Raw genomic sequence first — 22,858 nt, 5'->3', positions numbered from 1 at the left:
GACATGCAAAAGAATGGTTTTGGCTCTGTGGAGGCAGAAAGTCGTCATGATGACAGACGGTAGTTGAAACTGCTATCCATCAGTAGCAACAACAGCATCACCAATCCACAATAAACAAGATGTGTCACTCTGAATTATAACAAGCTGATGTTGACATTACAGTCCTTCTGCAGGGCTCATCAGTTTTGGATGCATTACATGAACAGTCATGTTTATGAGCCTCAAAAAAGAGTTGCACAGAGGTAATGATGATGCCACCTGAGTCTAGGACAATTTATTTTGAAGGAGGAGCAGGATGGAAGACGATGGGGAAGATGCCGCCTGGCAGGTTGTTGTCCATCTATACATAGAATATGCTTCATTCTCAGGACAGAGAATATCTGAGCATGTGTGTTTGTTTGTGTGTGTCTTCACCTGCAGCCAGTGTAGCTGGGCCCTCAGGCTGCTTGAACGCCACCTGGATCGGAGACAGGAAGTTCCTCTTCACCAGGCAGGAAAATGCCTGCCGCATCCTCATGATGGCTGAAGTTCATCTGAACAGAGTGACACACCAAACTAAGTGAGCATAACAGTCAGGATGTTTGAGACAGGCTGTCATAGGAGAATTGATCCACTTCATCCAGAGAGCAAAAACGAGACTGTCAGAGCAGGACTGTGGATCATCTCATACATGATTTGATATTAATGGTTTGAAGCTCCTGATATCCACATCCAGCACAAACATCAACATTCCACCAGTTGTTTACAGAAACTTTTCTCCTTTTTACTGCATCTACACCATAGAAAGGAGGATTCAGCTGTTGAAGATACATTTTTAGGAAAACCTTATGCTGCTTCTTCTGGGCAAGGTCTCTCAGAATCACAGGAATCAATGAGATCAATGTATTTGGATAAATTTCCCCACTGTGGGACAATAAAGGATTATCTTACCTCTCATCTTAATAATAATAATAATAACAATAACAACAACAACAACAACAACAACAACAATAACAACAACAACAACAACAACAATAATAATAATAATAATAATAATAATAATAATAATAATAATAATAATAATAATAATAATAATAATAATAATAATAATAATAATAATAATAATAATAATAATAATAATGAATGCCTGCAGTGTTAAACCTTCATCAGGTCCAGCTCCGCTGAATATTCCATGCAGCTCCCGTTGAGCATTCAGACACCAGATGGCTCATCACACACAAACCAATGGGCTTCACTGGGTTTCAGCTCCTGAGTCACTGATGGGCCACTGGGCAAGAATAATAGCATAGTTAGACCACCATCTACCATTAAAAGCTGTGCATTTGTTGACCTCTGACCTTCACCTGTAGCTAATGGTTACCCGGGACATGTGGTTACACGGCTTTTCATATGCTTAGTTAGAACTGTTTACCTTTTATTTGATACCTAATGCTTTAATAATGGTCATGATCCTAGTGGGCTTGAAAAAAGCTTTGAAAAATGGCATACTCACATGGCGTTGTGTGACACAACCACAATTAGCTAAACATGACAAAGGAAAAAACTTCATAGTGAAACATATATTGCTTATGATGGAGTGAGAGCTGCTATGGAAAGCTGTCTGCCTCGAGGGCTTACATGATGAAAAAACAATATTGTGCACTGACACAAAGAGAACAGAACATTTACTGGAAATTAGATACTTATTATTTTATTATTTATCTGTCTACTTACTGTACATTAAAAGAAACATTTATATACCAAAAATAAAAACAAAACAAAAAATAAATCCAAATTTAAACTTAGGATAATATTTTGCCTTTATGCTTTCAAAGAAGCTCAGTAGTTTAAATTAAATATATGCAATATCCTATTAAAAAAATACTGTAGAATAGATTTGATCTTAATGATGGGCATTTTCTAATTTCCTAAATTCAGTTATGTACTCTGCATTTGCAAAACATCAGGTTTTTGTCAATATAAAAAAAAAAAAAACAAGGTGAGTAAACTGTACTTAAAAAATAACTGCAACAGTTGTTTGACGAAAAAAGTCAGTAAGGGAAAAGAGGCATGGCTTATTTGAGGTGTGTGCAAATGTCTGCTTCAAACAGCAACAATTACTTCACATATACTCTTGGGATTTTTATTAACTCAGCATTCATTAAGTCTCTTAACTAAAAATAACCCAGTAGTGTCTGTCAGCAAAACAAAAGTCACAACAATCTGAACTGTTTTCTTTGTCTGGGAATTTTTTAAACTTCATATCATGAGACAGAATTTCCAAGTACTTGAGCTTTTCTGAGCCTTGAATACTGTAACTCTTTCTACCACGAGAACTTTTTTTTTTTTAGTTTTGTTTATAGGAACGGCCTTTCTAAAAAGAGAGAAAAGGAAAAAGCTTTTACATTCCCAAGGACAAAGGAGGACTTTGTGAGGAGGGGAGGCAACATGACTTAGTTTCTCACACTTTCACTGTGGAGGATGTAGGTATAACTTCCAAAACTATTAACACATAAAAAAGCTTGTTGTAATTATTACCGTATTCAACATTATCCATCAGAATTACAACTTAAATCAATGTAATGGTCAGTTACTATGAAGTGATATTTTCACATAGCTAAATGTGCATCTAAGGCAGAAACATGAATTTCCATGCCAGAAGAGTCACCTTGCCTGCCATTACACCACTTTGTCTGCAGAAGCGGGTAGGAATCTTCCATATCTTTTGTACTGGCTACTAACATCTTAATGTTCTGTCCCCCTGTACTAGCTAAATTCAACCCTCTGTTCATTCTAAATTTAAGTCTTCTTACGTGGGGCTGGACAGATGCCATGCTCATGTGAGTGTACTCTATGAAAGAGCTCTCTATGAGCTTTCCTTTGCTTTTGTTCTCATGAATATGTTAATATTCTGTTGGCATCCTATTTTTATTATATGTGCTATTTTTTTTCCTTTGATTTGCATCCCATCGAGTAACAACTAATGCTGACAATAATATCAGTTACACAGCAGGTTGTTTGATTGCAGCTGGCACTTACTTGACTATGCAAATGTATATTAAAATAAGGTAAAATGTTCCATCCAGCTTAATTTGGAGCACACATCAAATGCACAGCAAAGGAAGCAAAGGGCAATTCTATTATACGTATTCTGTTTTAAATCATTACGCATGTGGAGCACTGCTTCACCTTAGGACCTGCCTAATTTAAATGTTGTTTCTATGATTTTTACAAGTTGTGTTTATCAATAATATCATGCAAATATAGATTCTGATTTAAAATTGCTGCTTTTTTCATTGTTAGATTAATCTGATAAGCCATCATCTCAACCTCTGATAAATTGAGATGTAGAATGAAGTGTGAAAACATGTTTAAAAATGATGATGGCTTCTTTTTAATCGTGCATGGTGTTATAATACTATAATGTTAAGTATTCTATTGGTATTTTTTTTAAATATGTCTGAATGAGACATGTCTGCTAAATTCAGCCAAAACAGTTCAATAATATTTTTAAACTATTGTAGCAATGGTAAAACCGCAGAAGCTCAACTGTGTTAGTAACTGGCTTTCAACAAGCCTTATCTGTGAAGTTTGACAACTTGTGTTTGCTGCTGTTCTGTTGTTTCTGTACTCCACTTCTGCACCATTGGTTTTGTTAATTCTCTCCACCAAAAATCTTGTTGGACATTGCAACTAAAACATTAGCATCTGTTTGAGTCATTACAGAGAAGATCCTATATGTGGTTGAGATGGTCAGTTTTCCAGTATTTTCTGAAGGTTTCAGAGATAGACATAGCTGGAAACTACATCCTCAGCAACTCTCAGCGATAGGGCTGCAGCTGCGGAACTGCAGTTCAAGGATAATCCAGGAGTCTAATTGGCAAACAGTTCACACTGTCCCGTCCTCAAAATAAAGTCTAACAGAGGAGTTTATGTGCAGCAAAACTACATGTAGTGTTGCATACTCAATGTCAGGATTTACCCTGACCAGCCTAGGACTGCCTTGGCCCATGACTTAATAATTTCTTTTTCTTCATCCTGTTCTCAGGAGAGCCTTGAGGGAATACTTTTCAATGCTCAAACAATCACACAACTTCAAGAATTAACTGATTAGATTGTGTTGGCCAAAACTCAAGGTCATTGTGACATGACATGGGCCTATTTTTTTTCTCAAGATCACCGCTAGAATTTCATGACATCTGGACTTCTCTGTTGCATCATGACAATGCAGTATTCTGGGTTTGAGATGTGCATGAAGTTTGTGTTTTTGAGTTGTAAGCTTCCTGGCACTAACACCGATATCTGTATCATTTTCTGCCACCCTTGCAGGAACCTTTCAGCCACTCATGTGAGCTGTAGTATTCCATCACATGTTCATCAGTTTTGCTCAGATTTAGCTTTTGGTGACTGTTGTTGCACCATGTGACAAAACTTTCTATCAGTCTTTTATACTCTATTAAACTATGTCTTTGTGAATACAGCATGTTTCCCATGGGAAATTATTCCCAATAAATCTTAAATTTCATTCATTCATTCATTCATTCATTCATTCATTCATTCATTCATTCATTCATTCATTCATTCATTCATCTTCTGCCGCGTCATCCACAATAGCGGGTCACGGGGAGCTGGAGCCTATCCCAGCTGACGTAGGGCGTGAGGCGGGAGACACTCCGGGCACGATGCCAGTGCACCGCGGAGTCTTAAATTTCATATTTTCGTATTTTGTCTTTGGTAAAATCTCTACCAGTATATTATTGTTGTTCAAAGTTAGCTAGATTGTAATGAATTCCTCCATTTTCAAAGAAGATTGTGACTTGTGAGATTAACTTAACAGAAAGGAGAAGAACCAACCTTCCTGGAGCCAAACTAAGCACACATGGTGCTCCTTGTATAAATAAGAGCTACAAATACAGTGAAATTATAGTGCAACAACACTTACCACTGTTATTACTTGTATAACAAACACATAGTATTATCCATACCTCATTCCCCATTCATGTTTTGTGAGTTATGGGCTCATATTTTGCTCTGACTGCAACATACACCTAATTGAAACAATCTATGTATCATAACAGAGCATCTAAATACTTGCACTTTTGTTCTATAACACAAGGAAGTGTTTGCTTGTTTCAACATAAACAGTTTTCTTGATTGCCATCATGAAGGCGGACATGAATGCCATTCAGGTGAAAGTATGTGTACATTGGGATCAGGGTTACTGCTGATGAATGCAGCTCTGTGTTCACTGATAAGGACATCAGCCTTTTATGCAGTGTTCTCCCTACCCTGGTCATTCATTAGAAACTCCTAACCATTGATTAACAGTACCCTCCTCCTCCTCTGTGTTTTCAGCCTGACCTGACTGAAAAAAATGAATACATAATAATACAGTAATTTGTAGCAGTCAAAGTAATAATGTTATGAATGTTGTAACTATTTTGAATTTCTAAAGTATACACTAATGTACGATAGATCAGTGTAGTGTACAAGGATGACCGCCATACAACATGTGTATTGACTATGTCTATAATTTTTCACATATGATTATCAAATATTTATAAACTTGATTCCAAAAAAATTGTCATGTTTTCTAAAATGTATGTAAAAAGAGTATACAGCAACCAGAAAATTGTTGACATCTCATATGAAATTGAAAATAGCATATTGAAGGCAGCGGTGTGCCTGGGTCTGGTTTATATACAGGTTTCTCTATGCATATATAGTTTCAACTGTCATTTGTGGATGCAGCAATGAACTGAGTCACTTACAACACTTTTGGAAATATCCCTGAGTCCATTTTGGGATGTAACTACAGGAGTGTGTCTGTTTTCATGGAGTGCTGCTTGAGGGCCCGGAGACTTTGTTTTTGGTTTTAGGAGGTCAACCCTGCATCATCTTTACTTCAAAAAGATGCAGCCTTGGTGGGATGCTCTTTTTAAACTCAGTCATATTACTAATATGTTGCGAGGTGACCTCATTCATTTCTGACTGATTTTTTTGCAAATCATCATATTCTTTCTCTATCCACACTGATCCACATTGATCACACGCACATTTTTGGAAACTGAGTTGATAATAAAAATTAAAAAAACAAAGTCCTATTTTGTTTGACTGCAGTTCTGAATAAAATGCAAAATCCTGGCTCCTGAAGGTAACCATGGAGAAACTGCTCTGTTTGTGTGGTATATGCTCTGGCAGTAGTATGTTTCATAGGCAATGTGTCAAGGATTGTGTAGTCCATGAGGATACTTCCTAAATCCCTCAACACTCACATCATGTGCCTAACGTAGTCCATCTGTCTCAAATTTTTTTTTAACCTTTGTCATGAACATAATGTAGTGTCTTGGTTGTCTGTTTTTTTTCTCTTTTGAGTAAATCTTAAAAGACAACACTGATTTACATATATATTTAGGAACATAACAAAGGATCACATTTCAGTGAATTCTGCTACACTTACAACACCCTGTATAATCCCTCAGAAGTCTGCGCAGAAACACAACGAGCCCCACATGATGAAGCTGGCAAAGCATGTTTCTGCATCGCACGCCAACAAATGTTGATTTCTTTTCTCTGTTCAGGCAAATGGCTAGGTAAATAGCTTCATGTGATCTTGTAGTAACAGAATTTACAGCATAACATTTTATTGTATAACACTATAGTCACCTACTCTCTCCATCTTGCTAGTGATATAAGTGGTTGCTATATGCAGGTTGTGCTCTGAGACTTAAGTTTTATTACTTTTATTTAGTAGCTGTCAAACTTCTAAATTGTACATTATTTCAATTTCAGTTTAATTTTGCCTCATTTTTTTGATAGAATCACTATCAAAAAGAACTTGGAAAAAAATATCTAGAGGAGTATTTTACTGAATGTTGCACGTACAAAAAAAAGTATTTGTATTGTCAGTACAGTATACTGAAGAGTCAGGGTTAGGGTTGGGGGGGCTGTCAATCAATCTCATTAACATGAAAAATGCATGAAACCAATATTTACAGTTAGTGTGGGATATGTAATGGACCGTTCAACTGTCATGCTAATGCGTCCAATTCCTCTGCCCCTGACAATCCCTACCCTGTTCATAGTGAAATGTGATGCGTCTCTCAGAGCCTCTACCCCACAGCATATTAACTGAAGTCCAGGCTCACAGCAGACATCAACAGCAACACTTTTTAGATCTAGATCTTTATGTATTTTAAATCAGTATAATTTTGCGCTGTGGTGACACATTCTCAGCCTTTTGCCTCTATTGCAAGGAGATTTTAGATATTTAACCTCCAGTGTTGTGCTTTGTCACTTAAACACTGGAGTGTGGAGTAATCTGTTTTGTGCAGGCCCTTGTCTTTGTTAGGCATCCTCAAACAAAGATGTTTGCTTTGCAATGCTCCTCACTGGCTGATTAAACTCTCAAAGGTTTACACTGAAGGGTGATGTCAAAGCTTGAGGCTCTCATTTGCTGATGACTCCTTGTGGACACAAGCCTGAGTTATGTCTGAGAATACTGTCTCCTTCCTCTTGACAAAAAGCATCATGTTCTTCCAAACACACTCTGCCTGACATCTAAACCACACATGCTATATGGATCAGGTTTAAAAATTACATTTAAGTGGTTCCTTTACCATTGCTCTGTGGGCTGGAGGGAATTAGTCTGGGAGCTGTTCATTCCACGTGAATGTAAATGCAGTTCAAACTGTGTAACTTATGACAGACGCTCTTTTTTTTGGCCATTGCAAACATCTGATCGATTGATGGCGTATTATATTTTAAATATAGACGACTTTGGCACTGAAGTTTGTCATAGCATGGTTTGAGAGCACATTGGTTGTAGGAATGTTCATTGGGAGTAGAGCAAAGAAAATATCCCCTCTTCTCACAATCAATTCAGCAATTATATAAGTGTCATATTTATAGCATTAATAGAAATGTAACTGGATATCAGTATGTCTCTCTCTCTCTCTAACTTTCTCTCTCTCTCGATCAATGCTCAGTGGTGGAGCAAGTTAGCAGGTGATTTGGTATCAAGTCCCAGCGACACAGATATGAGCAGTAGGGACAGCCCTGTGCTGAGAGGCAGTTCTGTCTGATTGCCACTTTCAAGCTCCACTGTGAGCGAGAAAGGAGCAGAAAGTGAGAGAGGAGTAGAGAGCCAAAGAGCTCCAGAGAGAGAAAGAGAGAAGCAGGGAGAGGCTCTTGCTTCCTTGCTGCCATTCACTGTGCTGTCTTATGCGTGTTTTCAAGTTTCCTGTCAAAAGCTGACTTTTGCGATGCTGTGCACTCAGCCATGCATCGGCTACAGAGCTTGCTTAAACTCGGAACCATGCTTAACTCCAAATAGGGGGGTGAGTGCTTCTTTCTGATGGATAAAAATGTGTGTGTGTGTGTGTGTGTGTGTGTGTGTGTGTGTGTGTGCGTGCGTGCGTGCGTGTGTGTGTGTGTGTGTGTGTGTGTGTGTGTTTGTGTGTGTTTTGCAGTTTTCCCAGATGGTTTTATTCTTTTCAAATCCTTTTTCACCTTTTCATGTTCTGCCTGTTCTTCTTTGTTTGTACAGGGCTTTAATCAGCTCTTGATTTTCTAAATATTTTGTCACTTCAGTAGAAAGTAGGGGCTGTGTTACTGGTGTATGTGGGTCAAAGTGATTAATTTGTCTGGTACTTATCCTCACTTTTAGCATTGTTCTTTCTTCCACTCCTTGCTCTGTCGTTTCGAATTGGTTGTTAATTCTGCGCTTCTTTTGCAGGTAATAAAAGTTTACAATGAAGATAACACGAGCAGAGCAGTAGAGGTTCCAACTGACATCACAGCCCAGGATGTTTGCCAACTGTTTATCTTGAAGAACAACTGCATTGATGACCACAGCTGGACCCTTTTTGAACACCTGTCCCATCTGGGAATCGGTACAATTTTTAAAAAGAATCTTTTGTGTCAATCTTAATCTTTGAATCATTACGCAAATCTCCTACAGGGTTTTAAAAAGGGTTTACTGAATTCGACAATAAACTGAATGATAATGTACGGCAGCATTTCATGTTACAAGTTGTTGGTCCAAATGCACATTTGGTTCATTTAAATTTGATATATTTATTGTATGCGCTGGTATCAATCATGTGATGGTAATGTTAGTCCTATGGGTGAGGTTTGCTTAGATTTAATGGAAGGAGTGGCAGCAGGGAATAGGCTGGTGAAATGTGGAGAGATGTGTGATAACAACAGGGCTCTGTCCTGTTTCTCATTATGTATTTATTATAATATTTATATTTTCACATGAGGAACTAAACGATCTGAGCTGATTTTGGGACTGATGAGGATTAGGGTTAGAGTTTATTACTGGCCGATGACAGCAGGTATGTTTTTTTTGTTGGTGTTACTTCATGTAATTCATGTGAAGATTCAGGTTGCACATCAATGCATGCTCATTTAAATAATTAACAAAACAGCATATGTCATTTTCATTAAGGTCTTTATAGGCAGTGTAAATTACAAACGGTTACTTGAGTCTTGAAGACTACTTGCTTTCATGTTTACAGATCCTTGTGCAACAGCGTTTCATAGGCCTATCGGCAAGAAAAAATGTTTTCCATTAATTGAGCAGTCATTTTAAGCTCTAGGAAATGATTGATGTTGTACTGCTTGACTGGGCACGTTCTGATCCAGAGGTTACACAATGCACAAGGTTAATAATCAAACTCTAAGTAAAGCAGCATAACTCTAAAATCTGTTGCAAACATAATTGCAGTGGGATTTTAAAACATTTATACTTATTCTTTAACTTTGGTTTGGCATTAGAGTTTATTCTTCATAGTTTGTCCAAAGAACACTGGAAAACAGTGTAGCCTATTCTCTATGTAGGTTCTCAGTTATGCAGGTCATGGTTATCCAAAGCTGTTTAAATCAATCCACTGGACTTTTAAGAAAGTTTCTTGAGTACATTTCGCCTCTCATCCGAGAGGCTTCTTCAATTCTGGCTGGTCTTGTCCCAACTTATTGACCCTTTGGGGTGTGGTCAGTGCTATTCACGTTTCAACAACCGTAGTTGAAACATGTCTGGCTCCTCGACGATGGCTGTAAATCAGGTCCTTTCAAAACTCCCTAAAGAATGTCTCAGCAGATTAACCCAGGTGATGTGTCTCATGCTAATGACCCTCATTAGTACACACTACATCCATAAACCTCCTCTTTGGTCTTCCTCTGGGCCTCCTGCCTGGCAGTTCAAAACTCAGCATCCTTCTACCAAAATATTCACTATCTCTCCTCTGGACACGTCCAAACCATCTCAGTCTGGCCTCTCTAACTTTATCTCCAAAACCTCTAACATGTGCTGTCCCTCTGATGTACTCATTCCTGATCCTATCCTTCCTGGTCACTCCCAAAGAGAACCTCAGCATCTTCATCTCTGCTACCTCCAACTCTGTCTCCTGTCATTCCTCAGTGACACTGTCTCTAGACCAAACAACATCGCTGGTCTCACCACAGTTTTGTACATCTTTCCTTTCATTTTAGCTGAAGCTCTTCTATCACACATCACATCTGACACTTTTCTCCACCAGTTCCATCCTGCCTGTACACGCTTCTTCACCTCTTTTCCACACTCTCCATGGCTCTGGACTGTTGAGCCTAAGTACTTAAAATCCTCCACCCTCTTGATCACTTTTCCCTTTAACGTCACTCTTCCACTTGGGTCCCTCTCATTCACACACATGTACTTTGTATTACTGCGGCTGCACCAAGTACTCTCCTACCTGTCTCCCTGATTTTTATTTATTTATATATATATAGGTTTGATCCCTGAAGGGAAATTAAGACAGCACACTAGTTAGTGATTCAAACGCATGCATACATATATATTAGTGTGTACAGGCCCCTGAAGCACACACACACATACACAAGGGGGCCTGTAGGCATGCAAGGGGAGGTAGAGTGGCAGGCATCTCCTTCTTGGTGCGCCCCAAATGAGCAATTTGTAAAGGGGGGGGGGCTTGCTCAAGGGCGCCTCGGCAGTACTCCGGAGGTGAGCTGACACCTCCCACTGTCAGCTCATCTCCGGGTGTTTTTGGGCGGGAGCGGGAATCGAACCACGGAGCTTGAATCATAGGACAAACCACTCTACCGCGAACTCTACCACTGAGCCACTGCTGCCCTTAATCACATTAGCCTACCTTGATCACATTAGCTGTAGTTGTCCAGTCATCTGGAAGTACCTCCTGCCCACCCAGAGCCTGTCTTAACTTTTTTCTAAAAGTCATGCAACACTCTTCATTTTCTAGCTACCACCATTTCGTTCTCTGCTCTGTCTTTGTCCTCTTCATCTTCCTCACCACCAGAGTCATCCTACACACCACCATCCTATGCTCTTTGGCTACGCTCTCACCTACCACTACTTTACAGTCACTGATCTCCTTCAGGTTACACCGTCTACACAAGATGTAGTCTACCTGTGTGCTCCTACCTCCACTCTTATAGGTCACCCTATGTTCTTGCCTCTTCTAGAAGAAAGTATTCACTATAGCCATTTCCATGCTTTTTGCAAAGCCGACCACCATCTGTCCTTCTGCATTCCTCTCCTGGATACCAAACCTGCCCATCACCTCCTCATTACCTCTGTTTCCTGCACCAACATGTCCATTGAAGTCTGCACCAATGACAGTTCTCTCACTTCTAGGTATGCTCTGCACCACTTCATCAAAGTCCAATCAGAATTTCCTCTTCTCTTCCAGCTCACATCCTACCTGTGGAGCATACCCACTAACAACATTGAACATCACACATTCAATTTCTAGCTTCAGACTCATCACTCTATCTGACACTCGTTTTACCTCCAGGACATTCCTAACAAACTCCTCCTTCAAGATAACTCCTACCACATTTCTCTTCCTATCTACAGAATGATAGAACAACTTCAACCTTGCTCCTAAACTTCTTGCCTTGCTACCTTTCCACCTGGTCTCCTGGACACACAGTAACTCTACCTTCCTCCTCTGCATCATGTCAACCAACTCTCTACCTTTTCCTGTCATCGTTCCAACATTCACCTTCCCTACTCTCAGTCCTATACTCTTGACATTCCTCTTGTCTCTCTTCTTACGAACACACTTTCCACCTCTCCGTCTTCGACCAACAGTAGTCCAATTCCCACCGGCACCCTGTAGGTCAACAGCACCGATGGTGGTTGTTATTAACCTGGGCCTCGACCGATCCGGTATAGAAACCAGATTTGATTTGCATGTTTGATTTGGCAAAAGTTTTACATTGGATGCCCTTCCTGACACAACCCTCTGTATTTATCCAGGCTTGGGACTGGCACAATAATACACTGGCGTGTGCCCTCTTTCAGCTGCATTAGCACTGACCACACCCCACAGGGTTAATAAGCTGGGACAAGACCAGCCACCTTCAGAACTGACGAAGTCTCTTGGATGAGAGGCGAAACGTTTCAAGAAACTTTCTTATAAGTCCAGTGGATTGATTTAAACAGCTTTGGATAGTGTAGCCTATCATTTCTGTTCTTGCCTTTTGACCAGAAAGAACCATTGAGGACCATGAGTCTGTTATGGAGGTACTGTCCAGCTGGGGAATAGACTCAGACAGTCGGCTGTATTTTAGAAAGAATTACGCTAAATATGAATTCTTCAGGAAACCCTTGGTGAGTTTCTGACACATCATTCTGCCCTTGATATGTTCTCTTTGTTTTGGCATATTCACTACTTACTGTATATCCTCACCATTGTTTGCATCTTGTAATAACCAGTCGTTGTTCTCACACTGGTAGGACTTTTTCCCAGATCATATGGTCTCCCTGTCAAGTGAAACTAATGGAATGGTAGATCATTCTCAGCTTATACAGGTATAAAGTTATTTCTTTTACAGTGCACTTTCAAGTACCAATTAGTGAGACTCTCAATCTATCCGTTTTTTTTTTTTTGTTTGTTTCCTGCATTTTTATATCTTTGGCCAAATATTTTTCTGCCCATCACAGATCTTTCTCAACTCCAGCACCTGTCCACAGATACATGGATACCTGCATGCCAAAGAGCAAACCAGGAAGTCTTGGAAGAAGTTTTATTTTGTGCTGCGGAGGTCGGGGCTTTATTTCTCCAACAAGGGAACTTCCAAGGTCTGTAATCGAAAATGATATTCTGAAACTCAAAGCATTATAAAAGCTAATAGAAATTATGTCACCTTTTTAATTAAATGCATAGTTTGCAGGGTAAGCATACAGGGAAATCCTAATCCTCTGGTTGTACATCATATGATCACCATTTCATTTAATATACGTACATCTGTCCATTCGTCCATCTATCTATCTATCTATCTATCTATCTATCTATCTATCTATCTATCTATCTATCTATCTATCTATCTATCTATCTATCTATCTATCTATCTATCTATCTATCTATCTATCTATCTATCTATCTATCTATCTATCTATCTATCTATCTATCTATCTATCTATCTATCTATCTATCTATCTATCCAGTATGTCTAAATATCTTCAATCTTGTGGGTGGCCAGAGGAACAGGTTGAGCTTGATTTTCCTTAGGTCAACTGGCATAGCAGCCAGGCAGAAAGAGGACTCACTGTGCTGCTGACAAGTGAAGTTTATACCTAGGCACAAGCCTTGTCAACACAACCGCTTCTCAACTGCTTTAATAATTTCCTACAACAGTAGATCTTTTGTTGGTGAGTGCAGGAAGATGTTGGTGTAGTGCCCACTTTTATTCCTGCAGGTTTACCCTTCATTAGTGGTTTTGGTCAGGCACATAATTAGTCAATCAGCATAGACACTAATGTCTGTGGCATTACTTTATATAAGGAAGTGGGAAGGGTGTGTGACATGAAGGCAGAACAATGGTGGCTTTGTGGCTTTTTTTTCTTGGACATTTATCTTAAGCATAATGTAGCTGTTGATACTGTCTCAATATAGCTCCTATCAATATGTTTAATTTTACTCCTATCACTTTTATTATATTTTATTAGGCAGCCACACCCAGAAGAACTGATAACACTGCTATTCATTGATATATTTACATTGTCGACATTTAGGTGCCCTGTATTTGTTCTAAATGAGCTGACATATTCTTTCTGGTCCAGACTGTAAGTGTAGTCAAATTACATTTTCTATTGACCCATTACTCACATTTTTAGATTTATATTAGATATCGTGACATTTAAGAAATTAGTCCACAATTTAATCTGTATGGTGTTCTTCAGTTATACATTACATGATTTAATAAATTGAAGTAAAGGTCCACATACGCTTTAGGTGCATGTCCATCCTTCATATACAGATTGGTGTAGATGAAGACTACACCTCCATCCATCCATCTAACCATCCATCTTCTAATCACTGCTTTATCGCCGTAGTGGATTTGTCCCAGCTGTCTTAGGGCGTGAGGTGGGGCAAAGTCCGGGCGTGATGCCAGTGCACCGCAGAGCCACACAGAGACAGACAACTATGCACGCTCACACTTACACACTGCGGGCAATTTGGAACGGCAAATTAACCTGAAGTGCATGTTTTTGGAGGTGGGAGGCAGCGGAGAACCCGGAGAGAACCCACGCAGACACGGGGAGAGCATGCTGCCCCAAGACTACACCCGAAACATTAAATCAATCTGAACTTGAAGAATTCCACTTATTTTTTATCATGATGGTTTGTCATTTCTCAGGAACCGAGACATCTTCAATTCATTGCAGACTTCAGTGACAGTGATATCTACACAGTGTTGTCAGCCAAAAAACTACATGGAGCCCCTACGGATTATGGCCTTTGTGTCAAGGTACTGTAATTTTCTGGCAGAGTCACACAAAATATGCACTACTGTAGTAGAGTATTGATTCACACTATTTTGGACTCATTTAGTCTCCTTGGAACTTCTGTTTGCAGTCAACAAAGTGTAGTTCGACTCGGGACTTGAAGCTGCTTTGTGCGGATGATGAGCAGACCAGGACCTGCTGGATCACAGCCATGCGTTTGTTAAAGGTTGGATTGTCAGTAGCTGTGGGTGATGTCTAAGAGGAGGAATGCTGAGTCAGTGTTAGAATCAGATTTAACTTTGAGAGGAGGTCAAGGGAAACTATTGAGTGATGCTGGATTAGCACTCTGACTTTTTATAGAAGCAGCATGTGTTCATTGTCTGGATGAAGTTTAGGGCATTAGTCAATCTCCTGGTAGTCTAAATATAATATACAGTAAAGAACAACAAACTACTTCTATCTGCAATTTTTCATCTGTACACTACAATTGAGATTATGATTTAAAATGTCAACTATTATGTTTTTAGTATGGGATGCAACTGTACCAAAACTTCATTCAGCCACACCAGAAGCAAAAAACTTCACCAATGGTAAGGTCAAAGTTTTGATTGAATGTTATCTATGTGTCACAAAAGAATCTTAAATAATGTAATCCTCAGATTTAAAAAAAAATCTTTTATAAAGTTTGCATTCAATTTCCTTAAACAATGTGCACAAAGTCAGTTGTGATAATGGGTCCAGAGTAAATGAACTGCAGTTTGTTTCATGTTACGCCCCATGTTATCGCACTGCTTTCAGTGTTCTGCCTACAAACTGTGCACTGATCAGCCTTGTTTCTGACTACAGAAGGCAGCTTTCCTCCCTAATTAAAAATCTCTGCTAAAGTCGCCTTATAGTACTGGCCAAGAATCAAACAGCAGAGTGATAAGGCTGGCATCCTTCTGCAACATTTGGTAAATAAAAGTCCAAATATTTTACTGAGGAAGATAAACCAGGCCAAACCTAATAAAAGTTAATATTGTATTTATATCCATTAAATTAATACAGATAAAGTCTGTATCACAAGTTTGCATTTTTTACAAATTGTTATGTCATGGTTAGATTTATAGCTTGTTCCATTGTCCCCAGTGTCCATAAGAAAATACCTATGTGAAAAATATCTGTTGAAGCTTAGACAGGCTAATGCATAACAATGTAGTAATGTAACTACATAAGATGAATGAGGCACCTTCTATGTGTTAATGCTGGATTACTGTCCCAGAATAGAACTGGGCTCTACAGGGAGCATTTTCATGGCAGTGAACACAATCTATTTATGACATTTGGGCATGTTGATGAACCTGCTGCATTCTAAAAATACATAGTGATCAGCTGCTCCTAGACTTAACAACTCATCACCTCTTGTCTGCTGCCCATGGGTCTTATGTGACCGACCGCCTCGCCAAGAGGATTAGCGAGAAAGATAGGGGAGCACATTCATGAACTTGCCAAATACAGGTTCAGGCCAGGCTGATGAATCTTCTGTGGTTTTCTTGTCAGATTTAGCATGACATGCTCTCACAAAAGGGCTGATTCATTAAGATCTCAAAATTTTTATTTGAGTACAGTAATGCAGGGCAAGACAGCTACTAAAGCTGTGACGCTGGAGGTAAGAAGTGACAGACGCTTCCACAGAATGATAGACTGGCGGTTCAGCTTGTGGTCAGAGCCACTCTGGCTCGAGGAGCAGTCAGACTTTCTGACTGGTTGATTTTCATCGATGCGTACAGTATGTGTCCCACATCAGTGTGAATAGATACGTACCATGAAGCCATATTTACACCAGGCATGATGATGAACGACTGAAAATGTCATCTGATATGCCAGTTCAAGATAAAAATTAATGCAACAGCGATGCAGACATGATTTTTTTTTTTTTTTTGCTTCATTAGGCTGGGGAACCTCAGTGTTGTGACTGTCCATCAGCTGTTTGGGCTGACGGCAGGAAGTCAGGAATAGAATTTGCTAAGTGCAGTCGAGTTGTTTATCAGTGGGTTGGATTATCAAGCGAAAGATGCTTTCAGGAAATATTTCTGCAGCTGAGAAAAGATCATTTAAACTGTAGGACCAGCTTCAGCAACATTTAAGTAAAGAGTTTAAAAGTAACCCATACTCATTTGTCTCGGTAATAATATGTTTGAAAATAAGTGCGTCACCCACAATTACTATTGTTTTTCTTATTTAAACTTTATCATTCACGGTGCACTGGCGTCATGCCCGAAGTGTCCCCCGCCTCACGCCCTATGCCAGCTGAGATAGGCTCCAGCTCCCCATGACATGCTACGGCGGATGAAGCGGCAGAAAATGAATGGAATGAATGAATGTACTTTATCCCGTACGCCCTACAAAATCACTGGCATTAGCCCTGTGATGAACAGGAAGGTCTGAAACTGCAGGGATAAATTCACCTGATATTTAAATGCATTTGAATTTTGTAAGAGCTGTGATATGTTTCAGTTGTTACAGATCTATGAAGACATTTAAGGTGCAGCACATCTTTGAACATTTGAAGCAATGGCTTTGCATCACAGGAATCAGATAGTGATTCAACACACATCATTATTGTCGTAGGAAGAAATGTGATAATTTGAATTAAACAGTGAATAAAGGTACTGTCTATGGCACTTAGAGGAGTAAAATGTGACAAACCAAATTTCCTCAAGAAATGAAGACGGAGTCACTCCATACAGACACTAGATGGCAGTACAAAACCACGAGGCAGCAGATGCCTGCCTCTTACACAGCTGGCTGTATGAGGAAAATTACCTTCATGTATATAATAAAATACATATATATTCTTATTGTAATGTATTATCTGGCTAAAAACCACACTCATTCTTACAATAACATTTAGATTCACAAATATTATTTCAGAGAAGCATTTCAGAGAGTTCACTGGTGGCGATGGACTTTTCTGGTCAAAAGGGCAGAGTGATCGAGAACCCGTCTGAGGCGCTGTCGGTGGCTGTAGAGGAAGGCCTGTCGTGGAGGGTGAGTCTGCCTATAAAGCTCTCTGTGTCAACACGACAAGCATTTCATTACTGGAGTTAGAAAGTTCTAGCAAGGATTGACCCAGTGGAAATACTGTACCGTATGTACTGCGCCAACATTTGAACTGACTCGAAATTCTAACTATAAATGGATTTTAAAAGTTGTGATATTACTATTTCATACATGTTAATGTACATGGAACCAGTTATTACATACTAATGCTGCAGTATGAATGAACAGTATATAAATATTTGTACAGAAAGTGGGTTCAAACAATATGAGGTCAGCAAGTGAAGGTACTGTATGTAAGATGTTAATATGATTACACTTGAATACACGCGCCACAGAAACAGGATGAACCTTCTGTTTATCAACAAGTAAACCTGTGACTTTGGTTCATTTTGGCTGCAGAGGAAAAGCTGCCACCGCCTGAGTGGACATGGGAGTCCTTCCACCTCGCAGGGCTCGCTGTCAAACTTAGGTTGGTAAGATAATTGTTTTCATTATTAAAGACAGAAAGATGAAACTAAAAGCACATTACTCGGGCAGCAGAAGGGAGGAAAATGAGATGATGACCTTGACCTTGAAAAAACAAGGTCTAGGTCAAATTTCAACTTTTGTACACTCAGGAACCGGATAAGATAAAAAGACGAGGGAGAAGGCCAGTTTGAGTAAGACCCTAGATCAAAGCTAATGCTTTGATCTACCTATGAACTAGCTCTGATCTATGGTCTTACTCACATTGGCTTTCTCCATATGCACTAGTCAGGTACTACTTTCAGGGTACCCTGACATACCCTGAAAGTAGGTCAGGGTAAGTCGCGGAATGTTGCAGTCTCTGACTGCCTTGTTGAGATTTGTTTTTGTACCCAAGTGAGAAACTAAATGTGTAATATAGTGTATACGGTTTTTTTTCTCCAGGTATCCACTTGACTCAGTCCTGGTTTCATGGTAAAATGTCTCGGGACGAGGCTCAGCGTGTGATCACGCAACAGGGTCTCGTCGATGGGTAAACAGCTCTGTTCCTGTGTTTGTCTGCATCTCTGTGTGGCAATAATATTAAGTTAGACCAGCCTAATATCAATTGAGGATGATGGTTGCTCATTGAACAAAGGATTAGTTGTTCAATCAAATCAAATTTCAGTCACTGAATCCTTTAAATTTAGTTGCATTTGAGAAATACAAAATAATACAAAACATCTTTCTTGAAAAATTAACTAGATAGAAGAAACATTACAGCTGCACTGTCTTAGTGACATTATTATGTTTGAAGGCGTCTTCATAAAATATTATACTGGAAGAGCAATTATTTGAGTTATTATGTGTATTTTAGGGACTGTCTTTATTGGGTAAAAGTGATACATTGAATAAAGGCTCTCTTTTCATTTATTTATTTATTTAGATTGTTTCTTCTGAGGGACAGCCAAAGTAACCCTAAGACATTTGTTCTGTCGTTGTGCCACACACAGAAAATCAAACACTTTCAGATCTTGCCGGTGAGTACATTCCAGTCAGTCCTTTCATTCATAATAATCAGCACTCAACTCTACTTCCAAACTTCAGCGCCGCATTCATGAAGTTACTTATAACTTGCGTGGTTCCTTTTGTATGTGTGGATGTGCATAATGCTTGTGCACCCTCCTTTGTAGATGGATGATGAAGGGGACGTATTGTACAGTCTGGATGATGGTCACACACGTTTCACTGACTTGATCCAGTTGGTGGAGTTTTACCAGCTAAACCGCGGCGTGTTGCCCTGCAAGCTTAAACACCACTGTACACGGATTGCTCTGTGAACTAGAACCCCAAGAGACACCTGAGGGCCCATATGCATCTTTGACTCTGCAGACTTTCTGGACAATTACTCCCAGTGTTGTCGTGTGGTGAACGGGGAAGATTTACAGAGTACCATAAGAGCCATACTAACTGTGTAACACAGTCCTCCTTTTTTTTTCTTCCATGACAAATCTGAATTTGTTAAAAGACTGTAAAATAACTGATGCACAGCTGAGGGTGATATGTATTTTTTGTGTGTTTTTTTTGTGAATGTCATTCTTTGCTCCCAGCATGTGTGTGGCTGTAAATCCATGGTGCAAAGTCCAACTCTGACTGTAAATGTGCCTGGAGATAAATGTGCACTGCTCTCAGCTTGTGATTTTAACACTACAACAAAAATGAAAAAAAAGATGTCAAAAAATAACAATGGTCCAATTGAAATGTTGACATCAGTTTGTCTTTTATCATATAGCAGATTATGCTGGACAAAGTGGTACGATGGAGTAAAACTAAGCTACACTACTTTACATTGTAATATCTTTAAGATTTCAGGTATTTTTTAAAGAAAATTGTTCTTTTATATTGGAGAGAATATTAACTCTCAGGACACAACCTCACAAGCCTGCACTGTATATTTAAATGAAAGGTTTATATTACATTAAATTGCTGTAGTCACATTCGTGTGGTAGAACAAGAGCATTGAATTTTATGTCATAATTGTCTAGAATCAGTTCAAGATGGAAATATTGTATTATTCCAACTGCTGCAACTGATTTTGATCATATCTGAATTCATTGTAAATTAACATTTAGGTTTTTATATTTTCTAAAGTTTTTCGTACACAGTTTGATAAAGCTTAGTAACAGGTTTTACTTTTATTATGACTGATGTGAATGTACAGTGTCATGTCATCCATTTTCAAAGGTCAAACTGTAATGTTTGAATTTATAGAAATTTACATAATGTATAATATAACACAAAGTCTGAAAGGAGTTGCATGTGTTTCAGTGATATTTATGAATCGACAGCATAGTGTTATATATGTTTGCGGTGATACAGCACGTGGAGACTTTGCTCGGACACCCAGATGAGATCTAGGACAATGTGACGCAATCGATCACTAAGCTTCATTTAAAATAACACTGCTGTATATATTATTGTCTTTTCATGGTAAATAGGGTATATGCAAGGCAATGATACACATGAAGGGCAAAAAACTCAATCTCATTACAAAATGAAATGTCCACCTGAGCCATTTCATCAGCACACAGTGGGACACTTCTCTGTTCACAAAGATTTTTATAGTGAACACATAAGTCATGATTATCTAATGAGATTCAGCTCGAAGTTAAATTTAGTCACTCGATATAGCCTGTTTATGGGACACATTAGCCTGACATTGTCAAGTGTGATTTACTGTGTAGTTTGGAAGACGTACAGTATGTAAAGCTATGCATACAGATGTCTTCCTGTGAGCGTCAGCGTGTCACTAATCTTTATGACCGCTAGGTGGTAGTATAAGCATTTTGCTCCTGCTCACCCAGGTTCGTGTTTGACACCTTTCTAGTGCTATTAAAATTACATAATACGCATAAACTGTACAGAATTTGGAATTGGATTTATGTTGAACTTAACAAAAGTAACTTAAAATTTGGGACATTTATACTCCAGTGCTATAGATCACCTGTCACTGTATTAAAAGAAAAGCATACATCATGGAATGGGGACTTACACAATGACACCTACAGCAATCTTGTTGTTCCTTATAACTATTAAGTAATGTAATATTTCAGGTGTGAAAAAATGAGTTTAAGATACTGTAATTATATTTTCATTTCCAACCAATTTTCAGGCATCCACAGAATAAGAATAAAAACAGAGGAGGCGATTGTGTTTCCCTCTACAACAGTAATGGTGAGTATCTTGTCTGGAAGCCTCTGTGTTAAACAATCTTCTCTGTTGTGATACAAACACATTGCCCCTTTACCTCCTCTGCTTTACTTCAATAGCACATTTTGAAACTGTGCTCACATCCAGGGGAGATGCGCTCACACAGAGAAGTCTTAAATACACCCCTGCTTCCGAGGTCTTGTGCTAAATGTTGTTTTGGATGTATTCCTGCCATTGATCGGAGTCTGGCTGCAGGGGGAGAGATGGCAGCTGGGAGAGACTTCGCTTCCTTTAATGAATTCATCCCATTCCATCCTGCCCAAACGGCCTGTGGATACAGTATTTCTCCCAGTAAATAAAACCTCTCTTCGCTGTCTTGGGCCCTCGTGGACAACCACCACTGTTACTAACACTTCACACCACTACACTGGGTTTACTCCTGCCTGCTCTCTCAATCTTATGACTTCAGGTTTTGCACTTGAGAGTCTCAACTTCTGTTCTTAAATGCCCCTCTTGTTGTATTCCCCTAGTCTGTATTCAATTATCTTGCTCCGCTGTCTTTGGCTAGTTACTGATTATCTGCAATGAAGTGAAGACCTTGCTGTTTGCACTGCTCTTGATCCACTAAAGGGCATTTTCTGGGCCTGGTATGAGTCTATGCAGAGTCTATGAGGAAATGAGGTTAGGTTTGTTAAGGGGATGTACTACAATGAAGGTTGGAGGCTTTAACTGTTCCCCTTGCAAAGGGCTGTCCCATCAGGACTATCGCCAGAAGGACATCCAACAGTTTTTTACAGTAGCTTCACTTTTCATAGTGGACTGGCAAGGAGATAATCACAGGTTGGTGGGAGAATAAAATTGTAAATAAGTGAAATATGTTCATCTCTTCCAGGTTTTCCACTCATAAGTAATGCAGATCATTGCTGGATTAACACATCACACAATGCTGAATAAATATTTCAGGTTTAATTATACATGAACTTTGGGCTGTTATTCATAAATAGTGGTTTACTCGATTCATTTTGCACAAACTTTCAGTTTTCAGTTGTGAAACACTAAAATAATAATAATAATGCTTCCTTAATAAATAGATAATAGATCAGAAGCTGATGAGACTTTCAGGTACTGATTATTTGTACATTACCTGTAATGTTTAATAATCATAATCAAGTAAACATGAAAGAACATTTTTTATATTTTATATTTATTTAGTGTGAATTCAGAATGTTGCATTCTACCTATCCAGATTCCACTCATATATTAGAGCTTATTTTAGAGCAAATTCTCTATTTGTGCTTCATAAAATGTATCAAATTGTTCTAAAAAAAAAAATCAAGCAGTTGAAAACTGCATATAAATTTTTGTCAAAAGCGTTTTAGGTGTTGAAATCCCTTCACATTGATTTAATGGTGATAATCCTTTTTTAAA

The 22,858-nt window shown here is 38.9% G+C and overlaps 1 protein-coding gene across 4 annotated transcripts; it reads left to right on the top strand.

Moving 5' to 3' along the window:
• Nucleotides 1–420: 420 nt before the first annotated feature.
• Nucleotides 421–22,364, top strand: grb14 (growth factor receptor-bound protein 14). Of its 4 annotated transcripts, XR_011037712.1 has the most exons (14): nt 8,041–8,318; nt 8,717–8,873; nt 12,495–12,616; nt 12,743–12,817; nt 12,950–13,087; nt 14,647–14,757; nt 14,841–14,960; nt 15,262–15,324; nt 17,648–17,764; nt 18,176–18,245; nt 18,686–18,773; nt 19,167–19,260; nt 19,414–21,454; nt 21,550–22,364. XR_011037712.1 is itself a non-coding variant. In XM_068329753.1 (13 exons), exons 3-13 carry the CDS (start codon nt 12,524–12,526, stop codon nt 19,558–19,560), a joined length of 1,116 nt encoding a protein of 371 aa, XP_068185854.1. In that variant the 5' UTR covers nt 421–559; nt 8,717–8,873; nt 12,495–12,523; the 3' UTR covers nt 19,561–22,364. The 4 variants fall into 4 exon arrangements, 3 of the variants coding, with proteins under 3 accessions (XP_068185854.1, XP_068185853.1, XP_068185852.1); XM_068329753.1 differs by lacking the exon at nt 8,041–8,318 and adding an exon at nt 421–559 and having other exon boundaries at nt 19,414–22,364; XM_068329752.1 differs by having other exon boundaries at nt 14,865–14,960; nt 19,414–22,364.
• The last annotated feature ends 494 nt before the right edge of the window (nt 22,365–22,858 follow it).

Source organism: Antennarius striatus, chromosome 12, assembly GCF_040054535.1.
Source record: "Antennarius striatus isolate MH-2024 chromosome 12, ASM4005453v1, whole genome shotgun sequence".
NCBI lineage: Eukaryota > Metazoa > Chordata > Actinopteri > Lophiiformes > Antennariidae > Antennarius > Antennarius striatus.
Note: the sequence above shows the minus strand (reverse complement) of the source record. Positions and strands in the feature narration are given on the sequence as shown.

Bases quoted from the DNA above. Each gene is read 5' to 3' on its own strand.
- grb14 (XM_068329751.1), top strand. From the start codon at position 8,244: ATGCTGTGCACTCAGCCATGCATCGGCTACAGAGCTTGCTTAAACTCG. The intron at 15,325-17,647 runs GTAAGGTCAAAG...ATATTATTTCAG, and splicing joins AGCAAAAAACTTCACCAATG to AGAAGCATTTCAGAGAGTTC. The intron at 17,765-18,175 runs GTGAGTCTGCCT...TTTTGGCTGCAG, and splicing joins AGGAAGGCCTGTCGTGGAGG to AGGAAAAGCTGCCACCGCCT.